Source organism: Artemia franciscana, chromosome 4 (assembly GCF_032884065.1).
Source record: "Artemia franciscana chromosome 4, ASM3288406v1, whole genome shotgun sequence".
Taxonomy (NCBI): Eukaryota; Metazoa; Arthropoda; class Branchiopoda; order Anostraca; family Artemiidae; genus Artemia; species Artemia franciscana.
Window position 1 is genome coordinate 14,071,409 of NC_088866.1, and position 19,105 is coordinate 14,090,513.

The following is a 19,105-nucleotide window of genomic DNA, read 5'->3' on the forward strand; positions in this document are numbered from 1 at the left end:
AAACAATCAGTTGACAAGAATTACTTAAACTCATCGATGCTACGATGCCCTACAATATCCTGACGAATATAAATGACGCCCGGGACACTCAAATAGAAATCACAGACTGGGACACCGGGACACAAATGACGACGGGGACACAGGGAATATAAATGACGACCCGGACACAGGGACACAACTACAACGGGGACGCCGGGGGGCACAGGGGGATATATAAATGACGACGGCAACAAAGGAAATGGTCGATTAGCAATCACCATCAACAAAGCTCAAGGGCAATCAATAGAATCATGAGGTATAGATCTGAATACGGATTGTTTTCCCATGGACCATTATGCGTTGCATGTTCAAGAGTCGGTAAACCTGACAATCTATTTATATGCACAGACGATGGGACAGCAAAGAATGTTGTATATTCGCAAGTTTTACGTAGTTAAAAATATATATATATATATATATATATATATATATATATATATATATATATATATATATATATATATATATATATACTGTGGAGGTGTCTGTCAGGTGACAGCATGTTTGTGTGTTGACTGACGTCATGAAGTTAGTTGTCGTCATTTTTGTTATGACGGTGACGTCATTAAAATCCAGATCGATTTATGTCTACTTTCAAAGTAAAAGGGCAAATTTATCATAGAGCAGGGTCCCTTCTACCATTCTCAGGCGAGAATCATAAATTTTTACAATTGTAGTTCATCAGTGATAGAAATTCTGAATTGAATGCACGTTGCGAAATTTCTCCCAACGTTGATAGGACAATCGTTTCCCAATTGCAACATCTTTTCCGCGAAAATAATAATTTAGTGCGTCTGTCCAAAACAGCCATCGATTTGATGGCTAATGGCAAAAACGAGGTTTGTCACACGCACATATACTAATCTGGCTACATAAAAAAATTACTTCGAACGAAATTGATGATGTGATTTCCGCTGAAATACCTGATGAAAATGTCGATAAGGGGTTACATGATATTATTGTAAAAAATATGATACATGGACCTTGCGGTGCACTGAACGAAAATTCACCATGCATGGCCAAAGGAAGATGCACAAAGCAATATCTTCGACTTTTAGTATCCAACACAATTACTGGCAATGATGGTTACCCACAATATAGAAGAAGATCTACTAAAGATGGCGGTAAAACAGCAATAATAAAGAAGCGTAACGGTACCACCATCGAAGTAGATAACCAGTGGGTTGTTCCATATTCCCCATTATTATCAAAAACATTTAATGCACACATAAACGTTGAATACTGTAACTCCGTAAAGGCAATCAAATACATATGTAAATACGTCAACAAAGGCAGTGACATGGCAGTTTTTGGCCTGCAGCCCGAAATCAAAGATATCGACGAAATCGTACAATATCAGGCTGGAAGATACATAAGCAGTAATGAAACTGTTTGGCGAATTCTTTCATTTCCGATACATGAACGTAGTCCAGCTGTTGTTCACTTAGCGGTACATTTACAGAATGGTCAACGTGTTTATTTCTCGGAAACCAACGTGCAACAAAGAGCCCTGAATCCATCGGATACAAAGTTAACCGCTTTCTTTTCGCTTTGCAAAAATGATTCTTTTGCAAAAAAACTGCTGTATACTGAAGTGCCTTCGTATTACACGTGGAATACTAAAAATAAAGTATTTGAACGTCGAAAACAGGGTAAGTCATTCAACGGCCAACCTACCATCTTCAAAGATACCACGATAGGAAGACTCTACATCGTCCACCCCAATCAACATGAATGCTTCTTTCTACGCCTGCTTTTGGTGAATGTACCCGGTCCGACATCCTTTGAGTACTTGAGAACTGTAAACGGTACTATACATGACACTTACCGTAGTGCAAGCCAAGCTCTGAATTTATTGGAGAATGACCAACACTGGGATAACTGCATAAATGACGCGTGCGAAACGTCAACCCCAAGTCAAATTCGTGCATTGTTTGGCGTCATTTTAACAACTTGCTCTCCATCAGCTCCTACAGAGTTATGGTAAAAATATAAGTCAAAAATGTCCGAAGATATACTCCATCGAAAATAGTTAGAGACGTCAGATATGACTTTTGATTTTACATCAGAAATTTATAACTACACTTTAGTTATTATAGAAGATTTGTGCGTACGTATGGCAAACAAACCTCTTCAGAATTTGGGAATGCCTTCATAGACATAGACATAGACATAGACATTTTTTATTTTCATCAAAAACGTATAAATTAAACAAAGAATTTACCATTAACGGCCACTCTTAAGACATAAGAGTCCTGACTGTGGCCGCAATTCTAACCACCATGATCTGCTAAATCATTTCCTCAAATGATTTTGAAGAAAAAAAATCCTTGGGGGGGGGGGGGGTAAAAAAAAACTAAATAATTAATATTAAATACTAAATAAATAATTTCACCTAAATAAATTCACCTAACCGTATCGCTGCTGTTTCGACATGTGTAGAATTGGATCGTGAACAAAGTTACAGTACGAGTGATCTATTGTCGTATGTACAAAATAACATTTCCAAGTTAACGTCGGAACAAAAAGACATTTATGATACGATAATGCATTGTGTCGATAACAACGTTGGAGAAATTTTCTTTTTGGATGCGCCAGGAGATACTGGTAAAACGTTTGTGATAAAACTGATTCTGGCATCAATTCGATCAAAAAATGATATAGCGTTGGCAATTGCGTCGTCCGGAATAGCCGTAACATTGCTGCCTGGTGGAAGAACTGCTCATTCCGCTTTGAAATTGCCTCTGAATTTGCATTCTACAGAAACTCCCACGTGCAATATTTCCAAATCATCTGGGATGGGTAAAGTATTGCAGCAATGCAAACATATTATTTGGGATGAGTGCACAATGGCACACAAAAAATTGCTCGAGGCTCTGGATCAATGCTTGAAAGATTTGCGAGGGAAGTCGAAACCCTTTGGCAGCACATTAATATTGCTTGCGGGAGATTTCAGGCAAACATTACCTATAATACCTAGATCAACTCCTGCAGACGAAATGAATGCTTGCCTGAAAAATTCTAATTTATGGGCACACGTAAAAACATTAAAATTAACTACAAATATGCGTGTCCGATTGCAAAACGATGACTCTGGTCAAACATTTTCAGATCAATTGCTGGCAATTGGAAACGGAAAGCTCCCAGTAGACTCAATTTCAGGACGTATACAACTACCTGCTGATTTCTGTAATTTAGTGACGTCCAAAAATGAATTGATTGAAAAAGTATTTCCGAATATTCTAAAAAATTACAAAAATAATAAATGGCTAAGTGAAAGAGCGATTCTCGCACCCAAAAATATAGACGTCCACGAAATCAACAATATTGTTTTGACCAAGATTCGAGACCAGGCAGTCCTTTACAAGTCAGTCGACACAGTTTTGGAACCAAATGAAGTGGTTAATTATCCATCTGAATTTTTAAATTCCGTGGATCTTTCAGGGTTTCCACCACACGTGCTACAACTAAAAATAGGCGTACCAATATACTTTTAAGAAATATCAACCCACCAAAGCTTTGCAATGGCACGCGACTTGCCGCAAAAAAAAAAACAATGGAAAACCTAAAAGAGGCCACAATCTTGACAGGGCCTTTTGAGGGTGAGGCTGTTCTTATTCCTCGCATTCCCATGATTCCAACGGATCTGCCTTTTCAATTTAAAAGATTGCAATTCCCAATTCGATTAGCATTTGCAATCACCATTAACAAAGCTCAAAATCAATCATTAGAAAAGTATAGATCTTAATACTGATTGTTTTTCCCATGGACAATTGTACGTTGCATGTTCGAGGGTCGGTAAGCCTGACAATCTATTTATATGCAGCGACAATTGGACAGGGAAGAATGTTGTATATTCGCAAGTTTTACGCAGTTAATTTGTATTGTATCTGTCTATCTATCTATCTATATAAAAACGAGTTGTGTGTATGCATGTTTGTTTGTTTGTAAAAAGAGCGTTTGCATATGACGTCGTTATTAGTACATACGGCTTTGTATATGCACAGACAATGGAAAAGCCAAGAATGTTGTATATTCGCAATTTTTACGTAGTTTGAAACACATATATAAATCTATCTATATTCACAGATGGGACACAGGGACACAACTACAATGGCGCGTAACTAATATGGCGCGTAATGACTTACGCGCGCGGGGGGGCTTGGGGGGGGCGCGAAGCGCCCCACCAGGTAGGTGTTAGGGTGGCGCGAAGCGCCACCCCAACAGCTAGTATATATATATATATATATATATATATATATATATATATATATATATATATATATATATATATATATATATATATATATATATATATAGAGAGAGAGAGAGAGAGAAGAGATATATATATATCTCTTTCTCACTATGCGTGTATGTCCGAACGGCTGTTTGCTTGTCTACCTCACTATCCCAGTATGTCTGAGCAGGTATCTGCATGTCTCTCTCACTCTCAGTGTTTGTGTGTCTGAGCGAATGTTTGCTTGTCCCTGTGTCTGTCTTTGTCTGTTTGTATGTCTGAATCTATGTGTTTGTAGGTTTTTTGTCTCTTTCTCTCTCACTATGCCTGTGTTTTTGAGCTATGCCTGGTATTCGCGTGTTTGTGTGTCTGACTGTCTGTTTGTAACTTTGGTAAAATCCCTGTTAACTAAACATAGATTCTAATATACGCCCTAAGAGCCCGCAAGTAGTGTCTATGTCTCCGGAAATTCCTTTTCTTACTTCTCCGACTTTTTAATAAACATTCTAAACGTTCGAGTTGCTAGCGTACCCTAGGAATAATGTAAGCATAACAAAGTAATGCATAAAGTGTTTTTATTGAAATGTCGACAAGTAGAATATCATAATTAAAATAAAAATTAACGGTTTGAATCGATTCCATAAAATACTTCATTGTGTTTGTCATGACATAACACTTATTCAAAAATTCTAAGTTTAAAAATCCTGAGATCAAAAATTATAAGTCCAAAAAAAGAGGGGGGAGTTTTTGGAAGGGGCATTGGGCCCTTGGAGGTTGGGTCATGGATGACCAAGGGCTGTCATATCATTGGTTAAAATATGTACGATTTTATTAATTTTGACTTTATGCATGTTTCCACCACCAAACAGTTTTTTCAAAAATGACAACATTCATATAGTTATCATGACTTGAATATTAAGTATTACAATAACAGGTCTCTCCTTTCATTCAGTGAAGATCGAATATTTGCTAATCATGTCCTGAAAGGAATTAGTAATTCATTCACCCAAGAGCGTCGGATACCTGTCTGGACAGCGGGTCATGTATGTAGGTCAGTGCTCTAATTTAGTATCGGCAATCTTTAGTGACCAAATAAGGGTGTAAACTATGTAGTATAGGGAAGATTTAGTACCCAAATATGGGTGTAAAGTCCATATTCCCTATGGCCCTACTGCTTTCATTTTAACAAAAGAAAAACGGCAAGGCTGTACAGTATAGAAGTCACAGGCTCAGAAAACTTACACTAAAATATTAGCTAAAAAAATAAAAAACAAAAAAACACTGAGTTTTACATGTAAAGATTAGAGAAGCAAACCATTTTTATTTCTATGTTATCTTTTGTATTGTGTTGCTAGAGCAACACTTTGGTTTTGTCCCGTTTTTGTTGTTGTTTTTTTCCTATGCCGCCGATGTCGGCTTATTCCTGGAAACTGGTAAGGGTCTAACCTGTGCGGTTTTTACAGAAAGTGCGGACCTCAGGCCGGATTGATGAATACGGCATTACATTTTGGAAAGCTCCGCAGAACTCTTGCCTTAGGCCAAAAAGGATGGTTTTTGCTTGTCCAAGTCCCAAGTCCAATGGTGTGCGAAGTGAAGTGCAGTTATGTAGCCTATGTCCGAGAGGAGTATCTGAAGTTGTGCAGCCAAGCTTTCGTTTCATCAAACCATGTTTCTGCTTTCGAGTGGAAAGCTCCGTTCTAGCAGGCAAGCAGGCAGGCACCACTTTCAAATTGAAGATGGACTAAAATCTATAACTTTCAAATATACGCGGCAGTTACCCGGCCCCACAGCCAATATATCTTCTTTGAGTGACAAATAGAAAAATTTACAGTAGCGAAAAAGCGGCATTTTCCCATGGGTCCGAAAGTGCTGCCGTGATTTTGGCTGGGTTCACCATTTTTTTTTTCGGACTTGGGATTCAGGTAGAGAAATATTACCAGATATACCTCTTAGACTTTAAAAGTTCTGTCATTGCTAACTTTGCTCCTTTCTAAGTGGTGACGTTAGAAAGTTGGCCTACGGCAAAAAAAAAAAAAAATCAACTTTTGAACTAAGACAGATAGAATTTTTTTTTTCGACGGCAATCGATAGCTCTTGATAAGCTGATCAAAGCATATGTCATCCAATTTTTGGTACATAAGTTCCTTCGTGAGATATACTAGTTTGAAAGTTTCAAGGGGTTGATAACTTCAGTAGTAGGGTACACACAGAAACCAAAAATAAGCCGATACCAATTGTGAGCCATTTAGGGGACTTGTAAGGAAACGTCGGCTGTTAGCTCATAATCATCTTCGGCAGTGAGGGGTTTGCAAATTTTGCTATTTGGTGTACCTATTATGTGGTTCCAGTGTATTTGATGGTAAGACCGAGTTGGTTCCAGTGATAAGACATGTAGGGGACTTGCAAGTAATAATCATCTGTTAGGTTACAATCATCTTTAGTGAAGAGGGGTTTGTAACTTTTGCTAGTTGGTGTAACCTACCCATACTCACTGTAACTTAGAATTAAGTGTTTACGCAAAGGGTACAAACGATAACGTAAAACAACGAGGCAGTTTCGTAATAATTAATAGAGTGTCATCTATGGTATTTTGATCCTTAAGAGTTACGGATAGCTTTATAATACCAACTAGATTATATAAGATACTAGCTGTTGGTGTGGCGCGAAGCGCCACCTAGTTGGTGGGGGCGCTTCGCATACCCCCCAAGCCCCCCCGCACGCGCAAGTCGTTACACGCCATATTAGTTACGTGCCATTGTAGTTGTGTCCCTGTGTCCCACCTGTGAATATAGATATATGTTTTTAACTATGTAAAACTTGCGAATATACAACATTCTTTGCTGTCCCAATGTCTGTGCATATAAATAGATTGTCAGGTTTACCGACTCTTGAACATGCAACATATAATTGTCCATGGGAAAAACAATCCGTATTCAGATCTATATCGCATTTTTCTAATGATTGCCCTTGAGCTTTGTTGATAGTGATTGCTTATCAAACATTCCCTGTGTCCCCGTCGTCATTTATATATCCCCCCTGTGCCCCCCGGCGTCCCCGTTGTAGTTGTGTCCCTGTGTCCCGGTCGTCATTTATATTCCCTGTGTCCTGGTCGTCATTTGTGTCCCGGTGTCCCAGTCCGTAATTTCTCTTTGAGTGTCCCGGTCGTCATATATATTCCCTGTGTCCCGGTCTGTAATCTCTCTTTGAGTGTCCCGGTCGTCATTTATATTCCCTGTGTCCCGGTCGTTATTTGTGTCCCGGTGTCCCGGTCTGTAGCGTCATCTTATAATGACGTCATATACAAAGCCTTATATATTTACAATGACGTCATATGCAAACCCACAAACACACAAACATGCATACATACAACTTATTTTTATATATATAGAAGATAGATAAATATAGTTTCTTTTTTAGTTTTTTCTTTTCTTAGTTTTTTTCTTTTTAGTTTTTCTTTTTTTTTTAGTTTCTTCTTTTTAGTAATTTATTTTCTTTTTTAGTTTTTTCTTCTTTGTTTATTTTTTTCTTTTTTAGTTTTTTTTCTTTTTTTTAGTTTTTCTTTTTTCTTTTTAGTTTTTTCTGTTTTTTAGTTTTTCTTTTTTTTCTTTTTTTTTAGTTTTTTAGCTTTTTTAGTATTTCTAGTTTTTTTTCCTTTTTATTTTTTTTTTAGTTTTTTACCTTTTTTTTCTTTTTTAGTTTTCATTTTCTTCTTTATTTTTCAGACGTCATATGCAAACCCTCAAACATACAAAAAAAACAAACATGCTTTAATTTTTTTCTTTTTTAGTTTATTCTGTTTTTTAGTTTTGTAGCTTTTTTAGTTTTTTATCTTTTTTATTTTTTTTTTTTTTAGTTTTTTTTTCTTTTGGATTTTTCTTTTTTTTAGTTTTTTTTCTTCTTTATTTTTCAGACGTCATATGCGGACAAACACACATATGCGGACAAACACAAAATATTGACAAACCTACAACTTATTTCAAGTAACCTTCCATCTTCTCGAATTTCAGCTTCCGCCTTGCGAAACGTTGGTTTTGAACCGGTTTATCTCTACTCGAGAGACAGAGCCTGATCCATTACGTTATCGCAAGGTGTAAAAATAAAAAATTTTTGTATAACTTCATTAACTTAAATTCATATATATATATATATATATATATTATATATATATATATATATATATATATATATATATATATATATATATATATATATATATATATATATATATATATATAAAAATAAGTTGTTTGTGGGTTATGTCTGTCTGTCTGTCTGTCCGCATATAACGTCTGAATTATTTCATCATATACCAATTCAAAAACGAAACAAAACTAAAACCTAAAAAAAACTAAAAAAAAGGTAAAAACGAAAAAAACTAAAACGAAAGAAAAACTAAAAACTAATAAAAAAAAACTAAAAAAACTAAAAACTGAAAAAGAAAAAAACTAAAAAGAAAAAAAAACTAAAAAAGCTAAAAAAAAAGGTAAAAACCAATAATAAAACTAAAAGACACAGGGACACAACTACAATGGCGCGTAACTAATATTGGTAGAGCGTTATATTTCAGGTTGTAGATCTGAGAGGTTCAACCCTGAATACAAAAGAAGGAAAAAAACTAAAAAAGGTAAAAACTACAAAAAAACTAAGAAAAAGAAAGAAAAACTAAAAACAAAAAATTTATTTCATCAACCAATTCAAAAACGAATGTATTCAAACCCGAGTAGCTGAGTTGGTAACGCGTTATGTTCCAGGTTCTAGGTCTGAGAAACTACAAAAAAAAATAAAAAGAAAAAACTAAAACAAGGTAAAAACTACAAAAAAAAACTAAAAAGAAAAAATTAAAAACTAAAAAAAAAAATTAAAAAAAAAACTAAAAAAGAAAAAAAAAGAAAAAAGGAAAAAAACTGAAAAATAAAGGAGAAAAACAAAACTAAAAAAAACTAAAAAGGTAAAAACTACAAAAAAAAACTAAAAAGAAAACAGAAAAAAACTAAAAAAACTAAAAAAAGGTAAAAACCAAAAAAACTAAAAAGAAAAAAGGAAAAAAACACAAAATTTATTTCATCATATACCAATTCAAAAACGAATGTATATACAGACCGGGACACAGGGACACAAATGACGACCGGGACGCCGGGGGGCACAGGGGGATATATAAATGACGACAGGGGCACAGGGAATGTTCGATTAGCAATCACCATCAACTCACCATCAAAGCTCAAGGGCAATCATTAGAATCATGAGGTATAACTAAAAAAAACTAAAAAAAAGGTAAAAAACATAAAACTAAAAAAAAGACCAATTCAAAAACGAATGTATATACAGACCGGGACACCGGGACACAGGGAATATAAATGACGACCGGGACCCTCAAAGAGAGATTACAGACTGGGACACCGGGACACAAATGACGACCGGGACACAGGGAAGAAAAAAGAAAAAAAAACTAAAATAAAAGTAAAAACCAAAAAAAACTAAAAAGAATATAAATGACGACCGGGACACAGGGACACAACTACAACGGGGACGCCGGGGGGCATAGGGGGATATATAAATGCAGGTTCTAGGTCCGAGAGGCTCCAGGTTTGAGCCTTGGCTTTAGCATTAATACAAAAGAAGAAAAAAACTAAAAAAGGTAAAAACTACAAAAAAACTAAAAAGAAAATATATATATATATATATTTATATATATATCTTCTATATATATAAAAATAAGTTGTCTGTCTGTGGATCTGTCAGGTGACGTCATGTTTCTGTGTCGACTGACGTCATGTTTTCGACTGACGAAATTACAGACCGGGACATCGGGACACAAATTACGACCGGGACACCGGCACATAGGGAATATAAATGACGACCGGGACACAAGGAATGTTCGATTAGCAATCACCATCAACAAAGCACCGGGACACAAATGACGACCGGGACACAGGGAGTATAAATGACGACCAGGACATAAGTAAAAAAAAAATTAAAAACTAAAAAAAAGGTAAAAACTACAAAAAAACTAACAAGAAAAAAAACTAAAAACTAATAAAAAACTAAAAAAGCTAAAAAGCTAAAAAAAACTAAAAAAGAAAATAAAATGAAAAAGGAAAAAAATGAAAAATAAAGGAGAAAAACAAAACTAAAAAAAAAGAAAAAAAACTAAAAAAGGTAAAAAACTAAAACCTAAAAAAAGACCAATTCAAAAACGAATGTATATACAGACCGGGACACAAATGACGACCGGGACACCGGGACATGACGACCGAGACACAGGGACACAACTACAACAGGGACACCGGGGGGCTCAGGGGGATATATAAATGACGATGGCGACACAGGGAATCGTCGATTAGCAATCACCATCAACAAAGCTCAAGGGCAATCATTAGAATCATGAGGTATAGATCTGAATACGGATTGTTTTCCCATGGACCATTATATGTTGCATGTTCAAGAGTCGTTAAACCTGACATTCTATTTATACGCACAGGCAATGGGACAGCAAAGAATGTTGTATATTCGCAAGTTTTACGTAGTTAAAAACATATATATATATATACTAGCTGTTGGGGTGGCGCTTCGCGCCACCCCAACACCTAGTTGGTGGGGGCGCTTTGCGCCCCCCCAAGCCCCCCCGCGCGCGTAAGTCGTTACGCGCCATAATAGTTACGCGCCATTGTAGTTGTGTCCCTATGTCCCACCTGTGAATATAGATAGATATATATATATATGCCCTTGAGCTTTGTTGATGGTGATTGCTAATCGACCATTCCCTGTCCCGGTGTCCCGGTCGTCATTTATATCCCCCTGTTTCCCCCGGTGTCCCCGTTGTAGTTGTGTCCCTGTGTCCCGGTCGTCATTTATGTTCCCTGTGTCCCGGTCGTCATTTGTATCCCGGTGTCCCGGTCTGTATATACATTCGTTTTTTAGTTTTGTTTTTCTCCTTTATTTTTTTTCTTTTTTTTTCTTTTTTAGTTTATTTAGATTTTTAGATTTTTTAGTTTTTTTATTAGTTTTTAGTTTTTTTTTTCTTTTTAGTTTTTTTTGTAGTTTTTACCTTCTTTTTAGTTTTGTTAGTTTTTTTTTTTTTTTACTTATGTCCTGGTCGTCATTTATACTCCCTGTGTCCCGGTGCTTTGTTGATTGCTAATCGAACATTCCTTTTGTCCTGGTCGCTTTCTCTTTGAGTGTCGTCATTTATTTTTTTCTTTTTTAGTTCTTTTAGTTTTTACCTTTTTTAGTTTTTTTTAGTTTTTTAGATGAAAATTTTTTTTAGTTTTTTCCTTTTTTTCTTTTTAGTTTTTTATTGGTTTTTACCTTTATTTTAGCTTATTTTTCAGTTTTTTCCTTTTTTTTAGTTTTTTTTTTATTTTTTATTTTTTTTAGTTTTTTACCTTTTTTTAGTTTTTTTATTTTTTTTAATTTTTTAGCTTTTTTACTTTTTTTTATTAGTTTTTAGTTTTTTTTGTAGTTTTTGCCTTTTTTTGGTTTTTTCAGTTTTTTTTTTAGTTTTTTATTGGTTTTTACCTTTATTTTAGCTTATTTTTCAGTTTTTTCCTTTTTTTTTAGTTTTTTTTAGTTTTTAGTTTTTTTAGTTTTTTACCTTTTTTTAGTTTTTTTAGTTTTTTAGCTTTTTTATTTTTTTATTAGTTTTTAGCTTTTTTTGTAGTTTTTGCCTTTTTTAGTTTTTTTTAGTTTTTTAGCTTTTTTATTAGTTTTTAGTTTTTTTTGTAGTTTTTGCCTTTTTTTAGTTTTTTTCTTTTTAGTTTTTTTGTAGTTTTTACCTTCTTTTTAGTTTTGTTAGTTTTTTTTTTTACTTATGTCCTGGTCGTCATTTATACTCCCTGTGTCCCGGTACTTTGTTGATTGCTAATCGAACATTCCTTTTGTCCTGGTCGCTTTCTCTTTGAGTGTCGTCATTTATTTTTTTCTTTTTTAGTTCTTTTAGTTTTTACCTTTTTTAGTTTTTTTTAGTTTTTTAGATGAAAATTTTTTTTAGTTTTTTCCTTTTTTTCTTTTTAGTTTTTTATTGGTTTTTACCTTTATTTTAGCTTATTTTTCAGTTTTTTCCCTTTTTTTATTTTTTTTTTATTTTTTATTTTTTTTAGTTTTTTACCTTTTTTTAGTTTTTTTAGTTTTTTAGCTTTTTTACTTTTTTTATTAGTTTTTAGTTTTTTTTGTAGTTTTTGTCTTTTTTTAGTTTTTTCAGTTTTTTTTTTAGTTTTTTATTGGTTTTTACCTTTATTTTAGCTTATTTTTCAGTTTTTTCCTTTTTTTTAGTTTTTTTTTAGTTTTTAGTTTTTTTAGTTTTTTACCTTTTTTTAGTTTTTTTAGTTTTTTAGCTTTTTTATTTTTTTTATTAGTTTTTAGTTTGTTTTTCTAGTTTTTGCCTTTTTTTAGTTTTTTAGCTTTTTTATTAGTTTTTAGTTTTTTTTGTAGTTTTTGCCTTTTTTTAGTTTTTTTAGTTTTTTAGCTTTTTTATTTTTTTTTATTAGTTTTTAGTTTTTTTTGTAGTTTTTGCCTTTTTTTAGTTTTTTCAGTTTTGACGTCACCTGATCCAGTTTTTTCAGGTGACGTCACCTGATCCACAGATCCACACACAGACAACTTATTTTTATATATATATATATATATATATATACTAGCTGTTGGGGTGGCGCTTCGCGCCACCCCAACACCTAGTTGGTGGGGGCGCTTCGCGCCCCCCCCAAGCCCCCCCGCGCGCGTAAGTCGTTACGCGCCATAATAGTTACGCGCCATTGTAGTTGTGTCCCTATGTCCCACCTGTGAATATAGATATATATATATATATGGTTTTAACTACGTAAAACTTGCGAATATACAACATTCTTTGCTGTCCCATTGTCTTTGCATATAAATAGATTGTCAGGTTTACCGACTCTTGAACATGCAACATATAATGGTCCATGGGAAAACAATCTGTATTCAGATCTATACCTCATGATTCTAATGATTGCCCTTGAGCTTTGTTGATGGTGATTGCTAATCGACCATTCCCTGTCCCGGTGTCCCGGTCGTCATTTACATCCCCCTGTTTCCCCCGGTGTCCCCGTTGTAGTTGTGTCCCTGTGTCCCGGTCGTCATTTATATTCCCTGTGTCCCGGGTCCCGGTCATCATTTGTATCCCGGTGTCCCGGTCTGTATATACATTCGTTTTTTAGTTTTGTTTTTCTCCTTTATTTTTTTCCTTTTTTTTTCTTTTTTAGCTTATTTAGATTTTTAGATTTTTTAGTTTTTTTTATTAGTTTTTAGTTTTTATTTCTTTTTAGTTTTTTTGTCCCGGTCGTCATTTATATCCCCCTGTTTCCCCCGGTGTCCCCGTTGTAGTTGTGTCCCTGTGTCCCGGTCGTTATTTATATTCCCTGTGTCCCGGTCGTCATTTGTATCCCGGTGTACCGGTCTGTATATACATTCGTTTTTTAGTTTTGTTTTTCTCCTTTATTTTTTTCCTTTTTTTTTCTTTTTTAGTTTATTTAGATTTTTAGATTTTTTAGTTTTTTTATTAGTTTTTAGTTTTTTTTTCTTTTTAGTTTTTTTGTAGTTTTTACCTTCTTTTTAGTTTTGTTAATTTTTTTTTTTACTTGTGTCCTGGTCGTCATTTATACTCCCTGTGTCCCGGTGCTTTGTTGATTGCTAATCGAACATTCCTTTTGTCCTGGTCGCTTTCTCTTTGAGTGTCGTCATTTATTTTTTTCTTTTTTAGTTCTTTTAGTTTTTACCTTTTTTAGTTTTTTTTTAGTTTTTAGTTTTTTTTAGTTTTTTACCTTTTTTTAGTTTTTTTAGTTTTTTTAGTTTTTTAGCTTTTTTATTTTTTTTATTAGTTTTTAGTTTTTTTGTAGTTTTTGCCTTTTTTTAGTTTTTTTAGTTTTTTAGCTTTTTTATTAGTTTTTAGTTTTTTTTGTAGTTTTTGCCTTTTTTTAGTTTTTTTAGTTTTTTAGCTTTTTTATTTTTTTTATTAGTTTTTAGTTTTTTTTGTAGTTTTTGCCTTTTTTTAGTTTTTTCAGTTTTGACGTCACCTGATCCAGTTTTTTCAGGTGACGTCACCTGATCCACGATCCACAGATCCACAGACAACTTATTTTTATATATATAGATAGTTTTTTTTTTTTTACTTATGTCCTGGTCGTCATTTATACTCCCTGTGTCCCGGTGCTTTGTTGATTGCTAATCGAACATTCCTTTTGTCCTGGTCGCTTTCTCTTTGAGTGTCGTCATTTATTAGTTTTTTCCTTTTTTTTTAGTTTTTTATTGGTTTTTACCTTTATTTTAGCTTATTTTTCAGTTTTTTCCTTTTTTTTAGTTTTTTTTTATTTTTTATTTTTTATTTTTTTTAGTTTTTTACCTTTTTTTACTTTTTTTAGTTTTTTTAGTTTTTTAGCTTTTTTACTTTTTTTATTAGTTTTTAGTTTTTTTTTGGAGTTTTTGCCTTTTTTTAGTTTTTTCAGTTTTTTTTTTTTAGTTTTTTATTGGTTTTTACCTTTATAGTTTTTTTAGTTTTTTAGCTTTTTTATTTTTTTTATTAGTTTTTAGTTTTTTTTGTAGTTTTTGCCTTTTTTTAGTTTTTTCAGTTTTGACGTCACTTAATCCAGTTTTTTCAGGTGACGTCACCTGACACATCCATCCATCCATCCACAGACAGACAACTTATTTTTATATATATAGATATATATATATATATCTATTCACAGGTGGGACATAGGGACACAATTACAATGGCGCGTAACTAATATGGCGCGTAACGACTTACGCGCGCGGGGGGGCTTGGGGGGGCGCGAACCGCCCCCACCAACTAGGTGTTGGTGTTAACACCTATTATAACACATATATATATATATATATATATATATATATATATATATATATATATATATATATATATATATATATATATACAACACCTATTATAACACATATATATACAACATAACTATACAACATATAACTATACAACACCTATTATAACACACATATATATATATATATATATATATATATATATATATATATATATATATATATATATATATATATATATATATATATATATATATATATATATATATATATATATATATATATATATATATATATATATATATATATATATATATATATCTTCTACCTTTGACGTAATATACATACAAAATACATACACGACGTCATAATGCTCAATCCTTATAATGACGTCAGTCGACAAACATGACGTCAGTCGACAAACAACTTATTTTTATATAGATAGATTGTTCCAAGTCTTGATCCGTCACGATGTCTACAATTGAAAAGGATAAAGTTCAACTGGATGCAAAGTCAATTTAGACCCTTCTTTCGATATTCTTTTGTTATTGTTGTTTTTTCAACGCTGAGGAATAGCCTTTGATCATGTGATTACTGATCGCGTTCTTCTTTGAACATAACGTTTTAAAAGCTCCGATAAGCTGACAACTTCAACATTTAACCGATAGCACAGAAAAAGAACCAAAGTGTTGCTGTCGCAACACTTTATTCGGCGAAGCCGGACAAAGGTTGCCGCAACACTTCACGTTGCTCAGGCAACGTAGGTCTAGTTAACCATGTTTCTTTATACCTGATTCAAAACCGATAAGTAAAAAACTTTAAAAATTTTGAAACCAAGTCCCTTAATTCTTCAGGGTCTTCAGGACCCCAGCAGTAGTTTTTACTACAATGAAACAGGAGTCGGGCATGTTATCCTCCGTCTTCAAATCGTTGGTTTACGTATATTGAGCATAGTTAAATTTTAAATTTAGGCCTATTTATCATTTCTTTTTTTTACTTTGGCTCTATTTTTTTTCGGGGGGGGGGGGGTGGGTTTCAAGTAAACCTGATTCGATACACCCGAAGAAGCTGAAGAATTAAAATCATAACTTTGATAAAATAATAGGGTGAACTCACTTGCAAATCATGTTCAATCTGTTCTTTTTCTAAAATTGCAAAGTCACGCTCTTTTTGCATTTTTTCTTTCACAGATTTTTCTTGTCTGATTTCCTCTTGATAATTTTGCATATCACTATCAAACCTGCAAAAAAAGACTTGATTAAAGTATAAAGATTTTTAGATATTCTTTAAGACGAAAATAAAAATTTCGACATGATCGCATATAATCTTTTAACGATTAAGTTCCTCCTTTAAGAAACTAAAAGCTCGATATAACACATAAAAACGTTCTGATTTCACGCATTTAATCTCCGAGTGCGTCATCAACGCTAAACAAGATAAACAACGAACAGATAAAACAATGTAGGTCAGGCTAAGTGCTGCGTTTTCAAGACCAACTTTGCGTCAGATCAGATATCTGCCTTGCAACACCTTCAAACATAGTCATATACTTCTTGCTCAGGTTCTCAGCTGGATGGTGGTTAGGTGTCAAAGGAGGGAAGAGTCTTTATGGACCATAGGAACATGTTTTGTTTGTGTTAGAAGTCCCTTCTTTGAGGCCTCAGCAGCAGTTCTTATGGGGACATTATTGGTGAAAGAATTAGCTATCATTGCTTTCTTCTCCATGAATACTGGACACTCCCTGGCATTAACAGCATGGTTACCACTGCAGTTAGGGCACTTGAGTACCTAATCTTGCTTTACTGTTTTGCATTGGGGACATTCATTATGGCTGTGTCGCCAAATACATAGTAGGCATCTTCTGCCTCTGCGGCAATTTGAAGGCATGTGGTCAAAACCTTGGCAATTGAAGCACTGTATTACCCGGGGGATAAACTGCTTAACTGTATACCTTGCATCCTAAACAGATATTTTCCGAGAGAACTGAACATCCAGATTGAAGGTGCAAACCAAAGGGATAACTGATGGGCTTGAATCTTCAAGGCCAATGTCATTGGTTTTATTCTACTGTCAACTTAAGACTTCCTTGACAAAATCATCAAGATGGAGGACCTCCACAGATAACCTCAGCAATTTTGATTTTTAAACGTTACTAAATGAAAATGGGTTTTCTATTGAAGAAAATGGTCGATTGAATCCTCAGATCCTTCACTAAGCCTAAAATAGAATAATTCAAGAAATTGTAGAATAAGCATTTTGAGGAAGTGAGCTTGAGCGTCAGAAAAAGGCACTGAATTGCATTTAGAAGACTTAAAAACCCATTCTCATTTAGTAACGTTTAAAAATCAAAACTTCTGAGTTTATAGTTGATTGTTAAATATTAAACAGCTTAAAAGTCAATTATTAGCAGAAAATATAAAAGGATAAAAAAATGAAAAAGCATAGCAAGGAGATTGGCCACTGCAGCCGTTAAAGATTCAACTTATTTGGTTAGAAAGCTAAACTCATTTCTTAGTGAAGTACAGCTTTTCTATTAAAGAGCATCCATAATTAAATGAATTTATACTCAGAAGTTAAATAGTACACATTTTGACCATTAAAGCCGAAAACACTGTTGACGAACCAAAACTTACTTTCTCTGCTTCTTTTCCAGGATGGCATTACGATTCACTTGCTCTTCTAGCAATAATTTGGTGTCGTTTCCTTCCTGCACAAGGCGTTGAGCTTTTCGCTTCCACTGTGCTGCCACCTGGCGCTGTTCTTCAACTTCTTCATAAGCGTCGTTCAGCTAAAAAAAATATTTGTAATAATTCAATTCAATGTATTTCTGACCCGTCAACAAATTGAAAGAGGGTATGTAGCCCTAGTGACAGAGTAAGACAAAAAATAAAAAATGAAAAGAGAAAATAAACAATCAACGAAAGGAGAGATTACAATCAACAAACACAAACATAACTACATAGTATACGAAGAGGGAAGACCACTGCTGGTTGAGTTTTCTAGCGGAGGATTTGAAATCCTCCACTCTTTCATCAATAATGTTTGCTGGCAGAATCAATTTAAATTTTTGTATCAGAGAAGAATTACCGGTCCAAGGAGGCAGATGCAGAAGATACTTGGCGAATTTAAAATAGATTCGGTTAATATTTTTTTTTTATTTGAAGCAGGAAAAAAAAACCAAATGGTGGACATAGCAAGAAGATGGGGCACAGTTAGACTCTTGTAAAGTTTGGAAAGGTGAAACGAACTAAGATTTATTATGAAAAGGATATGCTATAAGCGATTTTTTAAAACTGAGCAGTACTAACGTTTCAACCTTCGGCCATAGTTCTCAAGAATATATCTTATTTCCACTTTACGATGAACTAGAGCCCTTCCCTTTTAACACCTCCAACAGTTTCCGGCAGATATTTAATGTGTTATGTTAGATTTAGACATAATAACTCTCTAGCAAAAGCTGGCCATTCCTCATCAAACTTACAATCAGTAATACATAGTGAGTAGTATCTCATGGTTAGGCAGAGTATAAGGGCTAGCATCTTGTCTTTATACTCGTGTTAGTTCATAATTACTATGCCATTTCAGAAATAGAATATACTTCTAGGCATAAATATGCTTATTTGGAATAAGTTTCCAGTGAGTATTAGGATGGCTGAACACCTGCTTTCATTTAAGAAAAAAAAAAAAAAAAAGATCATTGGTTAGAAAGTGTTTTATTAGGGTTATGTTGTGATTTTTGATGGAATATACATTTTTACTTGTTATTGTCATACGTCTACAAAACTGTAAAGTTTTACTTGGTGCGGCAGCATTTTGTAAAAGATGTGTTTTGGTTTTGCATGTGAAGAAAATAAATTTCTCTTCTCTTTCTCTCTTTCTTTCTTCACTACAATAGCTTAAAACTAACATGAGCTTGGCAATAAGAATAATAAAAACAAAACTGAATGAAATCATCAGTCGAGGGATCGATACTTGGATTGAGTGTGTGGAATGTGGGAAGGCGGTTATTTAGTTAAGCTGGGAGTG

General features: G+C 33.8%; 1 protein-coding gene across 1 annotated transcript in view; it reads right to left on the reverse strand.

Moving 5' to 3' along the window:
* Positions 1-19,105, reverse strand: part of LOC136026030 (unconventional myosin-XVIIIa-like) — a 381,572-nt gene that overhangs the window by 63,960 nt on the left and 298,507 nt on the right. The window contains exons 24-25 of the mRNA XM_065702187.1: positions 17,713-17,867; positions 16,196-16,319 (exon numbers count right to left, since the gene is read on the reverse strand). Coding sequence (XP_065558259.1) covers positions 16,196-16,319; positions 17,713-17,867 — 279 coding nt within the window. The remainder of the gene's footprint in view (positions 1-16,195; positions 16,320-17,712; positions 17,868-19,105) is intronic.